The sequence below is a fragment of the Fistularia commersonii genome, chromosome 26 (assembly GCF_037954325.1).
Source record: "Fistularia commersonii isolate RoL2024-O1a breed Wild chromosome 26, RoL_Fcom_v1.0, whole genome shotgun sequence".
Lineage (NCBI taxonomy): Eukaryota > Metazoa > Chordata > Actinopteri > Syngnathiformes > Fistulariidae > Fistularia > Fistularia commersonii.
Window position 1 is genome coordinate 7,217,407 of NC_141309.1, and position 13,576 is coordinate 7,230,982.

Below are 13,576 nucleotides of genomic sequence, written 5' to 3' on the forward strand. Positions count from 1 at the left end.
AAGAGAAAAAAAAAAAGAAAAAAAAAAAAAAAGGTCTGCCTCAGGCTCCGCTGTGAGAGTTGAGATTATTTTGGTCAGTAAATGTTACTGCCTGTCCGATGGTGGGTCACAGTTTACATCCTTCACGACGCAGAGAATGGGAGTCATTGAGAGAGAAAAAAAAAAAAACAGCCTGGTTTTTTTGTTCACGGTTTGGCCTTTAAGAGGGCTCACAGTGCAAACATTTGGATGACATCAGTCTTTGGGTTACAGAACGACAATAAAGTAAAACTCTGATATTCGTTGTGCTGGCTGGAATGAGGAGGGGGCGGGGGGGTTGATGTTGTTTTGTTTGTTTTTACCGATCGGCCACTCTGTCCGGCGAAGGAGAGAAAACATCACAAACAGATGATACGACTTCACACTAGACGAGATCACAGTTTTCACAATCACGAAGGTAATATTCTGCCGAGACCCCGACGCAGCCCCGCATCTTTCAAGAGGGGGGTGGGAGGAGGTGGGGGGGGGGCGAAGGTCCTTTACATCTCTGTCCTTCCTTTCGGTTTTTGTCCGCTGGGTTAGTTAGGAAGCTGCGCTCCATTCGGGGACCCCGCACCGGATGTGCGTGTGCGTCTCTAACTGGTGGTACAGGGGAGGAGAGAGGTTTGGAGTGTAGCGAGGATACTCTCTGAGAGGTGGGCTGAGCTGCCGGATGTGAATGTTCTCTGAGCTCTGACTCTGGTAGGGGTCATGAGCCACGGGTTCCCCCAGCGGCGAGGAGCTCTGGTGGGTGATCGCGCTGAGTCGGGAGCCCTGAGGGCTCGAGCTATAGGGCGGGTGAGGGGTGTAAGGTGGGTACGGTTCCATGGGGGTCATGGCGGAAGGGAGCGGGCAGGTGTACGACCAGGACGCGCAACCGAGTTCATCGAGTCTGCCGTCCGAGCCCGCAAACATACATGCCTGTCGCTGTACCATGTCCGAGCTGTAGGTGGCATCGGTGAGACCCAATGCGCCGTTGTTGTTGTTGGCTAGACCAGGCGGTGGGGGAGGGGGATAGGAGGAGGGGTGGTAGTAAGACTCGCCCTCGCTTGGTGAGCTGCCAGCAAATGATTTCTTATATGGATTCTGGCAGTTTCCTGAAGAACAGTTCTCCACTACAGAGACAGAGAGAGAAAAAAAAAAGTGGTAATTTTCCACCCGACATCCAATGAAAACTGGAAAAGTTCCTGCTTCCTAGTTTAGAACCTTAACTGAGCGGCGACCCAAATGTGTGCATTTTGCCTTCTCCACCGCAGTTCAAAAACTGCAAGCGTGCTCAGGATGGAAGGCTTGAAAATGCACGCACATGTTGTTTTAATTCTAGACAGCATTGAAAAAGCATCAAACAACGAATAATGTGCACACACTGATATCCAATCTGGCTACGCGTCACTGATTTTACATTACCGAGCTCAACGATATTGGGTGAAACGATTTGTTTCCTCTTGAATAAAACATCGAAATGAATGTCTCGGTAAATAAATGTCATTTCAACCACAGTTTGTCCGTTTTTCTTATACGTCATCTTTAATACAGAGTGAGGTGGTGCGCTTAAAGATAACCGGTCAGTCTCAGCATGGCTACATGTGTGTAATTCATCTCTATAGCTTGAGGGTGTGATTTACTTACCTTTCCTCTTGGTGCAGTGGTAGACCTGCGACTGCGGCCCGGGCTGGAGGTGTGGATGAGGCAGAGCGTAGTGGGCGGGGGGCGCGCTCAGCATCGCCCGCGGACTGCTTCCGTTCAAGCTGTTCTCACAGCTGTACGGGGATCCGGCTATTTCCGGGGAGCCGCGGAGTCCCCGAACGTCCCCGTTGAAGGGGCTCCCGGCGGAGCACGCTCTCTGACGAACGGCGCTGCGAGGGACCACGGGGTAGTCCTTCCTGAGTCGGGGAAAAAAAAAAAAAAAAAATTGAAGGGTGGGTTTGAACACAGAAAATAAGTGGCGCCTCAAGACGCAGCCTCAGGTAGGCTGAACAGAATCCGGCCTCTCCGCCCGGGCTACAGGTATTTCTATAAGATTCTGCCCGATCCTATTATTTACGCTCTTGTTTTTTTTTTTCCCTCCATTTCTTTCAAGTCGACTTCGCTGTTCTCCATCCTTTCAGCTCTGATCTCCTTCTGTAAACACAGTCCTCTCGGTGAACTCTGTGGTATGTAGGGGACAGTGGGCCACATCTCCCTGACTCTCGCTGAGATGCTGACACACACAAGCAGACAGATGCATGCACGCACACACACACACACACACATGCGCGCCGTACCGTTGTGAGATAATTTGCTGCTCTAAAAATAAACATCCACCCATGTGTCACTTCAGATAAACTCCACTCCTCTTCTCTCCTCTCCACAACAACAGAGGTTGGTGCATTTCAGATAGAAACTCCCCCCCCTCCCACCTCCCCCCCGCGTCCTGCCATAATGGTCTCTTCCATCGGCTCGCCGTAGAAATAAATCGCCTGACACAACAGCGACGCGGAAACGGTGATAAGCCCAACACGCGAGCAGACACCATGCAAGGTCATCAGCTGATCACCAGTGACAGTCTGACGCACCAGCAGCGACACGATATCAAGGCGTTTATCGATGCGGCGCGGGCGCTCTGTTTTTGCGCCGCGCGCTTTCGACAAGGTTCCGGGCTAACATCAACCTTCAGGTGATGGTGGCTAAGATCTTTTTACCGCTCGGCTCGGCTCACACACGCACACGCACACGCGCTCGTGTCTCAGACCATATGTATGCCATCATAACAGCCCAGCCACGGGGGGGAGAGCCGAGGATAGAGCAAGACAAGAACAGACTGCACTCACCCTTGTAGTTTGGCCATGCGGTGCAGCTCATTGTCGTCACTGCCTCTGAAGCCCTTTGCAAAAGGATTATTCTCTATCTTCAGCTGAGTAATCTGAGGATGAAACATAGGAAACGTTCAGCGCGGGACACAAAAGCACTGCAAACGCGAGCACAGGTATCTGTACTATGCAGGGACACGTTGAGGCTCATTCACTTTTCTAACTATTCCCTTCATTGACTTAAAGTTGGTTGTTTACTATGAGCAGAAGCGCCGCGAGGCCCTCGCAGAGTTTAAAAGCAGCCCTGCCGCACAACTTCTGGACGGCCAACATTCCTCAGCCGCTGACGCTTCTAACGGAGTAGACAGTGTTCTCGCCAGCTGACACCGAAATAAATTGTTTATCCCAGCAGTCACCGGGGTTGAGGATTTCAGGCCAGAGCTTTTAGAGGTCCAAAACTGGGAGCTTTTGATGTAGTCTTCAAACTTTTCCAAGTGATGTCATGGGGGCGAACCCTTTTGTTTGGAAGGATTTCATTTGGCTAAAGACGCCGTCCGTCAAAACAGCCGGCGAGAGGAGTAAAGGTCTGACATGGACTTAAGTGCTGCAAATGATAGCCTCCATCAGACACCTAAATGAATTCAATAACCACCATAAAGTTGTGATTCCAGCAGAGGTGGATAATGAAAGTATTACTCTGGGGATTTGGCAGCACTTTAAAAAAATGTTGTACATTGACAGTGTTTTTGCAAATGTTTTCAAATTTGCACAGCTTCTATAAATATAAGGCCAAAACTAGTATGACTAATAATATTAATAATTATCATAATAATATAGATTTTTATATTATTATTATTATCATCATCATTATTATTGTTGTTGTTGATGATTTTATTATTGTTATCATTATTATTATTATTATTATTATTATATCCACAAATTGTATTTATATCTTTCTACTAACAAGCATTTACATTTACAAATGCATATGCATTTTTGATGATCATTTTAAAATTTTGCTATCAATTATCATCAGTATTAATGAAAAACAATAATACTATCACTTCCAAACCATCACACAAAATGTACCAATGCACACTAATATGGTTTTTTATGTGTCATTGTGATTCACTTATGATAATTTGTTTTTCCGCATAGATGGTGAGCACCGAGGCCGGTATGAGATTGTTTTTCTGCACCGTTATCATGTGACAAATTGAAGCATTTTAAACTGCTGCCGAGGGGAGATCGAGATCTCGGGGGTTTAATGCCTCACATTAATGCTGTTAAAAAAATATTAAACCATTTCAGAATCCTGCAGAAAAGCATAATCAAGTAAAATAATTACTTGATTAAGGGCGGCGTTAAATGTTTTGAAATGCGATTGGGTCGTCAACATTCGCTGAAACTTGCAGCAAAGTGGCTTAAAGCCTCGCTAATCTTTCTTTCTAGTTTTCGAAGTAAACTGGATCAGGGGGAGATCAAGGGAAAGAAACAGTTCATTACAGACTGACACTCACACACACTCTTGCACGTCTGTGCACATACACACACACACACACCCCACACCCACACACACACTCGCGCATACATGCACGAATGCACACACTCACACAGCTTTTTGTGGACATGTTTACAAATAGAGATGGAGGACACATCACTGTAGAACAGGCTAATTGACTGTGTGGCTACAAAATACAGACCGTCATACAAACAAAGAATATATGTGTATTTCTGTCTTTTCCAGTTTGAGTCGCTGACCATTTTTGGAAAGTCAAGACATTTTGGCCAGTGTTGACACTCGGTTATATTTGGTCCCGTTTATAGTAATGAGTCTTGAGTAAGGGGGGCCATCATGCCGCTGCAACGTCCTCGCAAAAAATAAACGTGATGCTGCGCGTTTGCGTGTCCTGGAGGGCGCGAAACCCCGGTCACACTCGACAAACCTCGAGCACACAACTGGACAGATCTGATATATGTGCACTGGAGTCTGAGAGAGATTTTTGTCTCCATGGATTTTAACCGCTATAATAATAATAATTATTATTATTATTATTAATATTATATATATATGTATGTGTGTGTGTGTGTGTGTATATATATGTTATATATTTGCATATATATATATATAATATTCAACCACCATCTCTGTCAATTCACAACAGCACAATGCAGCTCTGAAGACATTGAATTAAACCCCAACTATATGTTAGCATTAATATGGAGACTGTATAGCCTTATCGGGTGGCAGTGGGGGCTGGGGAGGTCGTCCACGCGTCAGCGTGCACCGCAGAGCGCTCACCTTGTGGTTCTGGTAGGACGTCACGGCGATGAAGGCGGTCTCGGAAAAGACGTGGGTGCAGAAGGCCGTGTTTTTGGAGCCGAAGCCGTTGTTTTCGTCCGCCTTGACAATATGGAGACGCGGCTGGTATTTGTGCATGGAGTTGAGTATTATCTTTAGAAGGGAGCGAGATAGAGAAAGTGAGGCTGACAGGCAGGTCACACTGGACCTGGGGTCGAGTCAGATTACGCACATCGAGGCTGAGGAGAGGAAATTAATGAATCCCGATTTCCATGGAAAAAAAAAATGTTGGTGCTCGGGCATCTTTCACTGTCATTAATCACACATGACTACTAACTAAAAATATTAGAAGTATTTACTACTGGATTTGGTTTAAGAAAGTCCACTTTATGTCCATGATTTGGGCAGTTTTGTATCTGTCTAGACACACTCTGCCCTGGAGTCTTGGTCGAGAACATTCCCACGTTATAGCCATTAGTGCAGCACAGGCTTCTTATTTGATTTAATGATCAATGGCATCAGGGAGCATTTTCCTTAATTCACAAGTAAATAATGTTACAGGGCATATATCTGAGATATGAGAAGGGGGATTCTCAGACATTACCGGCGCAAAAAAACAAAACAAACAAAAAAAAAATACGGTGACGGTTTTATTTATACGACAATTTGGCCCGTCGGCGTATAAACCGATAAAAAAACGAAAAAAGATCGTTCCCACGACAAGAGAAAAAAAAACACACACGTGGGACACGCTTGCACGTGCGCGTGCGTTTACCACAGCTGCAGGATTAATTATACATATTCATTACAAAATGGATTTTTTCTAAATAAAAGCACTAAAACTAATCCAAAAGCATCCCCGGATGTTTTGTTGATTTCTAGGGCTTCCTGGTCGGCGGTCTCGGTGACTTGATCACGTGATTTTATTTCATTTATTTTTTTTAATTCCGTTATTAAGTTTGTAAATATATATGTATATTATTGTAAGTATATATGTGTATTATTGTAAATATATACACACACATATATAAGGGATCACATACATGTCCGAAGGGGTCCAGGTGGTTGTTGGTGAGTTTGAGCTTCTGGAAGGAGACGAGCTGGCGGCTCCAGTGCGCGCCGGTGGCGGGGGAATCCGGGTGCACGTAGAGTCTCCCCGGCATGGCGGGTTCCGCCTTTCCGGTAATAGACCTGCGCACAACGGCTCGGGCTTTTAGTTCAATGCGGACAGACGTTGATGTTCAGCGGGTCGTGGCGGTTGGTCTGACCGGCCGAGCGTCGCCGTAGCCCGGCGCCTGCTGAGGCGGGAGGCCCGGGGCCGCCGGAGCAGACTCTGCAGGAATTAGACGGAGCCGCCGTGTTTCTGCTTGGTTTACACGGATCCCGACATGCACGGATGATTAGAACTTGAACGGCTTCCTTGGATTACTTTATGCAGCAGAGATGAATTATCTTCGCTACTTTTTCAACCATTTTATCCCTTATACTGTGTTTATTTTCATTGTTTAATTTAAACGTGTACTTTTTTGTATATGTCAGTACGGTGTCCTTGAATGTCGGCAACGGCACCTTAAATAAAATGCATTAAATAAAATAATAATGATAATAATAATAACAATAATAATAATAACAATAATAATAACAAATTCACCAGGAATTTAAAAAGTTTCGGACATACTTGCACTCTCCCTGATCAAAGCTGAGAGAACAGCAATTTCATTTTAATTCAAAGTCAACGAATGAATAAAATTATAGGAACCAATAGATGTCATCATTCCAAATAAAACTGGGGAAAAAAATCTGATTGTATTGAAAGAATTTTTGAATTATATTTTTGCTTTGCAAAGTATTATTATTATTATTGTTGTTGTTGTTGTTTAGTTGGAGCAGACATGCAGGCAAGGGTCATTGTTGTGTTTGGGAGTGTGACATTATTGACTTTCTTTTTTTTTGTTTAAACATTTCCAATCTTTATCTGTGGAACCTACTTTTACACACTCCAATGACAGGAAAAAATGTGTGTGCATAGGGGTGTGTGTGTGTGTGTGTGTGTGTGTGTTCTCAGCTCAATTTGAAGGAAGAGGAGAGTGAACCAGCACATAAACACAACTCAGTGTGTTTAAAAAAAAAAAGAGTCTCCTGATGGTGCAGGATCAACCATCCAGAGGCGGAGCATCGGTTCATCCTCCCGTAGATTCGGTTCGCTGGGGTGGGTTTTTCCTTTTTTTTTCCTCCTCTGAACACACCACTCGCCTGAATGGGAGACTTTAATCCACCCAGTCTGTCCGCCCGGTGAACCCTTCTTATTCCGATTTAACTGGCGGGCAGGCACGGGTGGGGGTTGTGGAGAAGGGTGTGGGGGGTTGTGGGGGGGGCATGAGTGGAACTAGGCCACCTCGGGCTGACGGACAGACACGACCTTTACGGCGGGGATGGAGAGGAGGATGGCGCCCGGAAGTGCTCGGGTTCAAACGCCTTGAATTAAAGTTTGCAGCCGGAGCGCAGGTGGAAGTGAACTGGCGCGCCGTAAAAACCCCGTACGTTCCCGCGTTATTCCCGTGAGATTCCGAGACGAGGCGGTTTAACAGTAACTGACCATTTGTTGTCTGCAAATTTGTAGCGATGGTCGTCCCCGGGCACGATGTCCATCAGGAGGATGTACTTGGTCTTTGGATTGAGACCCGTGACCTTGACCTTGTAGCTGGGGAACATCCGCCTGCAGGAAACACCATTTTTTGAGTCAGTAGATTGATGAAAAAATTACATGGAGTTGATCACCTTTTAAGTTTTGATTGATCGGATGTATATCTTACCTGCCAGCCTTGGTAATAATCATTTCCGTTCCCACTTCATCGAATTTGGTCCAGAGTTCTCTGTCGTGAAGGAAAACTTTGATTCCCTCCATCCCCTGCTGGGAAAACACACAGCAACAACCCTTCTCTATTGAAATTGTTTGTGTGTGTGTGTGTGTATAGCCCTTTTTTTTAGCGTTTGTGATGACATCAATACAAGTGTTTTACGAACACAGAGACTCGGCCGTCTTCGGTGTGGGGACGCACCTGTTGGCCCGAGGCAGGCGGTGGCGGCGGCGGTGGTGGCGAGACAGGTGAGTTTAAGGCGTAGCTGCAGTTTTCCTCTTTGCCGTCTTTGCTCGGAGGATCCATGCAGTCGGTGTCCGGGCGACCCACAAGGCCGAACTGGTCCCCTCCGTTTGCCATGTCCCACTGATATGCACACACACACAGACACACACACGCGCAATTTATTTGTAAGCTGTTATTAAATCCAACAAAAAAACAGCTTTTCCAAAACTCAAAGGTCAGCGACCTCTGGTGAAACATCTTTATTAAAAATAAAAACATCTGCTTATTTTTAAAATATCCTCTGTCTTTCTCTCTGTTGAAAAATAACACAATGACTTACAGTGTAACAGCATCCAGTAGCCTATAATCTAATTACAGGCTTCCTCTGACAAAGAGATTAAATGTTCATGAACTTGACCTTTGACATTGTTTTGTAAGAGGGTTTTATTGATCAGGCATGCATATCAATGGCGCACGATCAGCGAGCATGACATTGGGAGCTCATTTTTAATGTATTCACGTTTCCTCAGCCGGATTTGAAGCGTTTTGCAAAAAAGTATTAATCTGGCATATAAACAAAGGTGCTGTATAAAAATAGAAAAGTCATTGGAGTGCTAACAAATAAGATACTTGCAGTGTGTGTCTGTATGTGTGTGTGTATGTGTGTGTGTGTGTGAGGGTGTGCGCGCGTTTTGCACGGATGGCCTTTCCGAGGGGCCTTTACCTCAAGCGCACTGCTCCGCTCCCCGCGCGCACGGCGTGCACGTCACGCTAGCGTCAATTCCCCGCAGCCTCATTCCGGATTATTCTCTTGCTGTTTTTTTTTGTTTTGTTTTGTTTTATATATAAAATGTTCCTTTAATCCAGACGTCCAAAATATTTAGCGTCAACAAAAAAAAAAAAAAAAAATCCCAAATTAAAAAAAAATAAATAAATAAAAGTAAAAATCCACCATGTTTCCCCGGTCCTGGAATATCCGCGCGTCCGCGTCGTTTCCCGCAGATTACAACCGGAGGTCAGATGAAGAGAGGCGGCGGGAGGGGGCGCGGAAGAGGAGAAGGGGGGGTCTTAATCCCACGATAACTGATCTCCCTCTTCTTCGTGGGGGGAAAAGGCAGAAATAAAAACAACCCCTCTACGGCTCGGCTGCAGCCCCGGTCTGAACCCCCGCGCGTCAGATCCTTCATTACAAATGGAGCCGAGCATGGCCCCGCCCTTCCCCGCCCGCCCTGCGCCCTCATTGGTCCAAACACAGCATCGGTATCCGCGGCTCAAACCGGAGCAGCCAATCACGAAACGCCGACGCACCCCCCCCATCCTCTTCCCCTCCCCTTCCCTTCCATCTTCCCCAACCCTCCCTGTCGCGCACACGCACACGCACCGATCCAGCGAAATAATTCCAAAAAGGATTTTTTTTTTTAATCTGTTATAGTTCTTGAACTCCATCTCCCGGGATTATTTACGTTACGCATTTTACACACGTTGGATGACGTCATCGATCTAAGTTTTTTTTTTTTTTTTAATTAATAAAATGAAAAAATAGGATTGGATCACCGGCCGTGAAAATGAGGCGTAATTAGGATTAATTTAAGCTAAAAAAAATTAAAATTAAAAAAGAGAAAAAAAAAGATGACTGTTACGACGGCGGAGTTGTTTGCGCTGCGGTGTCCGCCGTTACCGGGGAAACTCCCCGGGCCTAATCCGCCCCCCCCCCCTCCCGCCCCCCCGGTCCCGGTAATGTGAGTTGATAGTAGATTACGGCCCCGGCGTGCGAGTGTCACCGGCGGGATTACCGAACGGCCTGATAACCGGATGCCTCGGGAGTTGAAAGTTGATGGGGTCACGGAGAGGTCAACATGCCTGTCTCTCTCTCCCCACTTCCACCCGTTACACGCGCTGGCCGTGTCTTCGTGTCCACGTGTCCTTGTCACGCCGCGCGGTTCATTTCATGCCGCGCGGTTCACGCCCGTGGGGTTTTCACATGCGTTTCTACCCCCACGGACTAAACAACCGGTGTCACGTGATCGGAAACGTCACACATCTGAAAACTATTCGACACTGATTCCTTATTGATTGATTGATTGATTGATTGACTGATTGATTGATTGATCGATCGGCCTTTGCAGCAGCGTCTCGCGCCCCACGCCGTTACCCCGGGCGCGTGTGCGCGTGTCCGTGCGCGCCGCGGATTGAGAATCAGGGTTATTAGAGCGCAATTACGACGGATTGATAAGGGAAAATTAATGATTGACTATTGATCAGTTTTATAATTCAGGTGATCACAATTTGTTTGCATTCAGTCGAATGGCGCCTTTCCCTTCTAAGACACTTTTTCTCTTTTTTTTCGTTTTTTTATTTGATAGTTCTAACTTCTCAAAGTTTTTTTTTACACGCGGAACAAATTAAAAATTAATTTTCGAGCTGAAAAAGGAAATTAATCACAATCTCCGAAAAAAAAACAACTGAACTATTCCAGAAGTGCGAGAAAAGAAAAAAACGGAATGATTGTGAGAGCATTTAATAAATGCGCCGTTTCCTCAAATGGCACATATTTTGCGCGCCATATGGTTCTTTTAATAAAATTTGTGTTAAAATAGTAAAGATAAGGAAAACAGCTCAAATGTAACGATTGGGGGAAAGTAAATGTTGTCACCAATATATAAGGATAGAACTCGGTGGGACAGACAAAAAGAAATTCTTTCAGGCCCGGCGCGAAGGATTTAACGAGATCGAGCCTCTGCTATTTATTATTTAGAATAAAGTACAGGTTAGTATTGAAAATAGGCCGGGAAATGTTTATTCACTCTTTCAAATTTAAAGTACAAAAATCAAATTTAAAAAACAAGTTATCGATGTGACTGCGTAAAAACTCATTTAAAAAATTCACCGAGAAAAAGTTTTTCGAAATCAGAAACAGAAACCTTCAAATTCGTGTTTCTGTAATAAAATATAAATATATATGAATATTCGACATAAAAAACACAAATTGATTCGTGCGATTGTTAAAAGTGATTTGTGATCGTATTTTTGTTTTTATTTTTGTTTCTTAGTTTTTGCTCCCCACAACACCTCCAAAAGCCATCCCATAGTAAGAGATGTGAATTTAGATGAGTATTATCACTGCATGCTTTGTTTATAATTATTCAAGAGTAAAATGTAATAAAAAGTTAAAGCAGAGTTGCACAGCGGATCCGTGCGAGCGGAGCGACGCGCACATATGAACTCCACCATGCAGGCGAACCACACCACTGTAACCAAACGACAAATATTATCAAAATAAACATTCAAAAAAAAAAAAAAGTGATCAGTATCACGAAAATTACATTTTAATAGCAGAAATAGAGGAGATATTTAAAAATGCAATTTCTATTATCCAATGTCCTATTTCTGCAGAGGTATTGAAGCAAAAGGTCAGCTGAAAAGTCACCGGTCTTCTGGATGTAATTGCATAAATGGGAGATATTGATGCATTTTCATATTTATTTCTTTTTTTTTTTTTTTTTTTTACGAATGAGGCTGCGGGGGTGAGCCGGCAGCTGTCTGGCCTGTGAGGCGGGAGATAGATGGCTGCAGGATTCAATCATACCTGGAATGAGGTGGCGGCTCGGCTGCTCATTATGGTCCCATCCTGGCTTCAGCTGACTGGCTCCTCTGTTCTCCGTCTGGAGGAAGTGGTGAAGGGGTCCCAGACCTCCTGCACTCAGCAGGTCCGTCTCGCACACCTTCGGCTCGGCCAAGAACATGCGTGTGTGCGTGTGCATGCGTGCCTCTGTGTGTGTGTGTGTGTGTGTGGCACGAGGGGGGCAAGGTCAACCCATTCCTCTGCAAACGATCACATCACACAGGGCAAAATACATTCCAACCCCCCACCCCTTCCCTCCCTGCATCCAGTGTGTGAGGTGGTCTGATGAGGGAACAGCAGAAGGTTGGAAGTGTGTGTGTGTGTGTGTGTGTGTGTGGGTGGGGGGGGACTGGGCCTCTGGGTCCAGATGAAGGAAAACCTAGTCCACATGAATGTGACCTCATAGTGCTCGCTTTTCAGAAGGTTTATGCCTGCTTGTGTTTTGCTGCAGAACCAGAATCTCTCCGCTTCCTGGCGATGCTCACATGACTCCCATGAGGTGAAATTTAAATTCTTAAATTGATGTTTTCTTGTTGAGTCGCAGCCCACCACATATTTCACTGTAAATGCTATGTTCTTAGATTGTCACTTCTGAGAATTGCTCTATAGAAGTTTGTTGCTTGACCTCTTGGTTTGGTCACCCTTCACAAGAGATCCTGTTCTCATACGTTTTTCTACCTGTTTAAATAAAAAAAAAAGCTCTTCTGCACGCACCCTTGTTATAGTTTTCTCAAAAGAAATAATAACTGCAAAAAAAAAAAGTTTATAGGAGTCATCCGCCTGCTTTTTCATAAATCAGCAACATCAACACATGTGTTTGACCTCAGAGTTGATCCGATTTTAAAGTCAGGATCCCAATGAAAACAAATAACCAACAGCAATGTTTTTAACTCCATCACGAAAACCTAAATTTAGATCATCAAACGGAGTTCTGACACTTTTACCAATTTCTATTATCTGTTCCTCTGGTGTGTTTTACTAACGCTTCCCAAATCCCATTTCTTGGAACTTATAGTTTGAAGCCTGTTTGGTCTCGATTTGCGAAACGGTAACACAATCTTGTTGCCAAGACGATCAAAGAACTGTGATGAAGACGAATGCCTCTGTGTGCTGGGTGTCGGTGAAGAAGACCGCTTTATGAGCTTGTCTCTCCCCTCCTGCATCTTGGAGGGCGGCGTGTGCGTGCGTACGTGCGTGCGTGCATGTGTGTGATGAAGGGGTCTCGTGGCTCCCTCTTGTGGTATTTTCCTCCTAGCTGGCGTGAAATCAACCAATAAAACAGCAGAGGACAAAAGACGTACTTGTGACAAAAGTCCAAAAGACAGGCACAAACAGAGCCGTTGCTTTATAACACGTGCGTAACAGCGTTATTACCTAGCTGGCGTGCCGGCATGAAAGCCCCATCTATCTGGCACGGCGTGATGATTTAAAATCATCAAGTGTAAGAGAGAGAGAGCGAGAGAGAGTTATTCATGTGGGAACATTAACATTTGCGCCTGCCCTCAGAGATACCCGCCACTCACAGGCGTCAAACTCAAGTGCCAAGTGACCTTTACTGTGGAGACAAGAAATTTGACCTCGGAGGCTTCGCCTGGGCCACTCGAGTTTGAAGTATCTCGCCCTGGTGTGTTTTTAGTGTTTCTAAGAAACGATATAGAAAAGAAAGAAAAAAAAAAAAAGCAACTTCCTCTCTAGCAGCTTCAGACGAGTGTTAGATTCTCCCCTAAAGGTCAAAGCGGGGCTTCTTGTTCTTCACGCACAA

General features: G+C 45.1%; 1 protein-coding gene across 4 annotated transcripts; it reads right to left on the reverse strand.

Annotated features, from left to right (window-relative positions):
• Window positions 1-309: 309 nt before the first annotated feature.
• Window positions 310-11,939, reverse strand: LOC147218437 (T-box transcription factor TBX5-like). 4 transcript variants are annotated; one of them, XM_086174123.1, is made up of 9 exons: window positions 11,779-11,939; window positions 8,169-8,333; window positions 7,923-8,017; window positions 7,706-7,825; window positions 6,153-6,300; window positions 5,110-5,262; window positions 2,829-2,920; window positions 1,648-1,901; window positions 310-1,133 (listed from the first exon to the last, which is right to left on the reverse strand). In XM_086174123.1, exons 1-9 carry the CDS (start codon window positions 11,806-11,808, stop codon window positions 562-564), a joined length of 1,629 nt encoding a protein of 542 aa, XP_086030249.1. In that variant the 5' UTR covers window positions 11,809-11,939; the 3' UTR covers window positions 310-561. The 4 variants fall into 4 exon arrangements, with proteins under 4 accessions (XP_086030249.1, XP_086030247.1, XP_086030251.1 ...); XM_086174121.1 differs by having other exon boundaries at window positions 7,923-8,020; XM_086174125.1 differs by lacking the exon at window positions 11,779-11,939 and adding an exon at window positions 8,917-9,139.
• Between the last annotated feature and the right edge of the window lie 1,637 nt (window positions 11,940-13,576).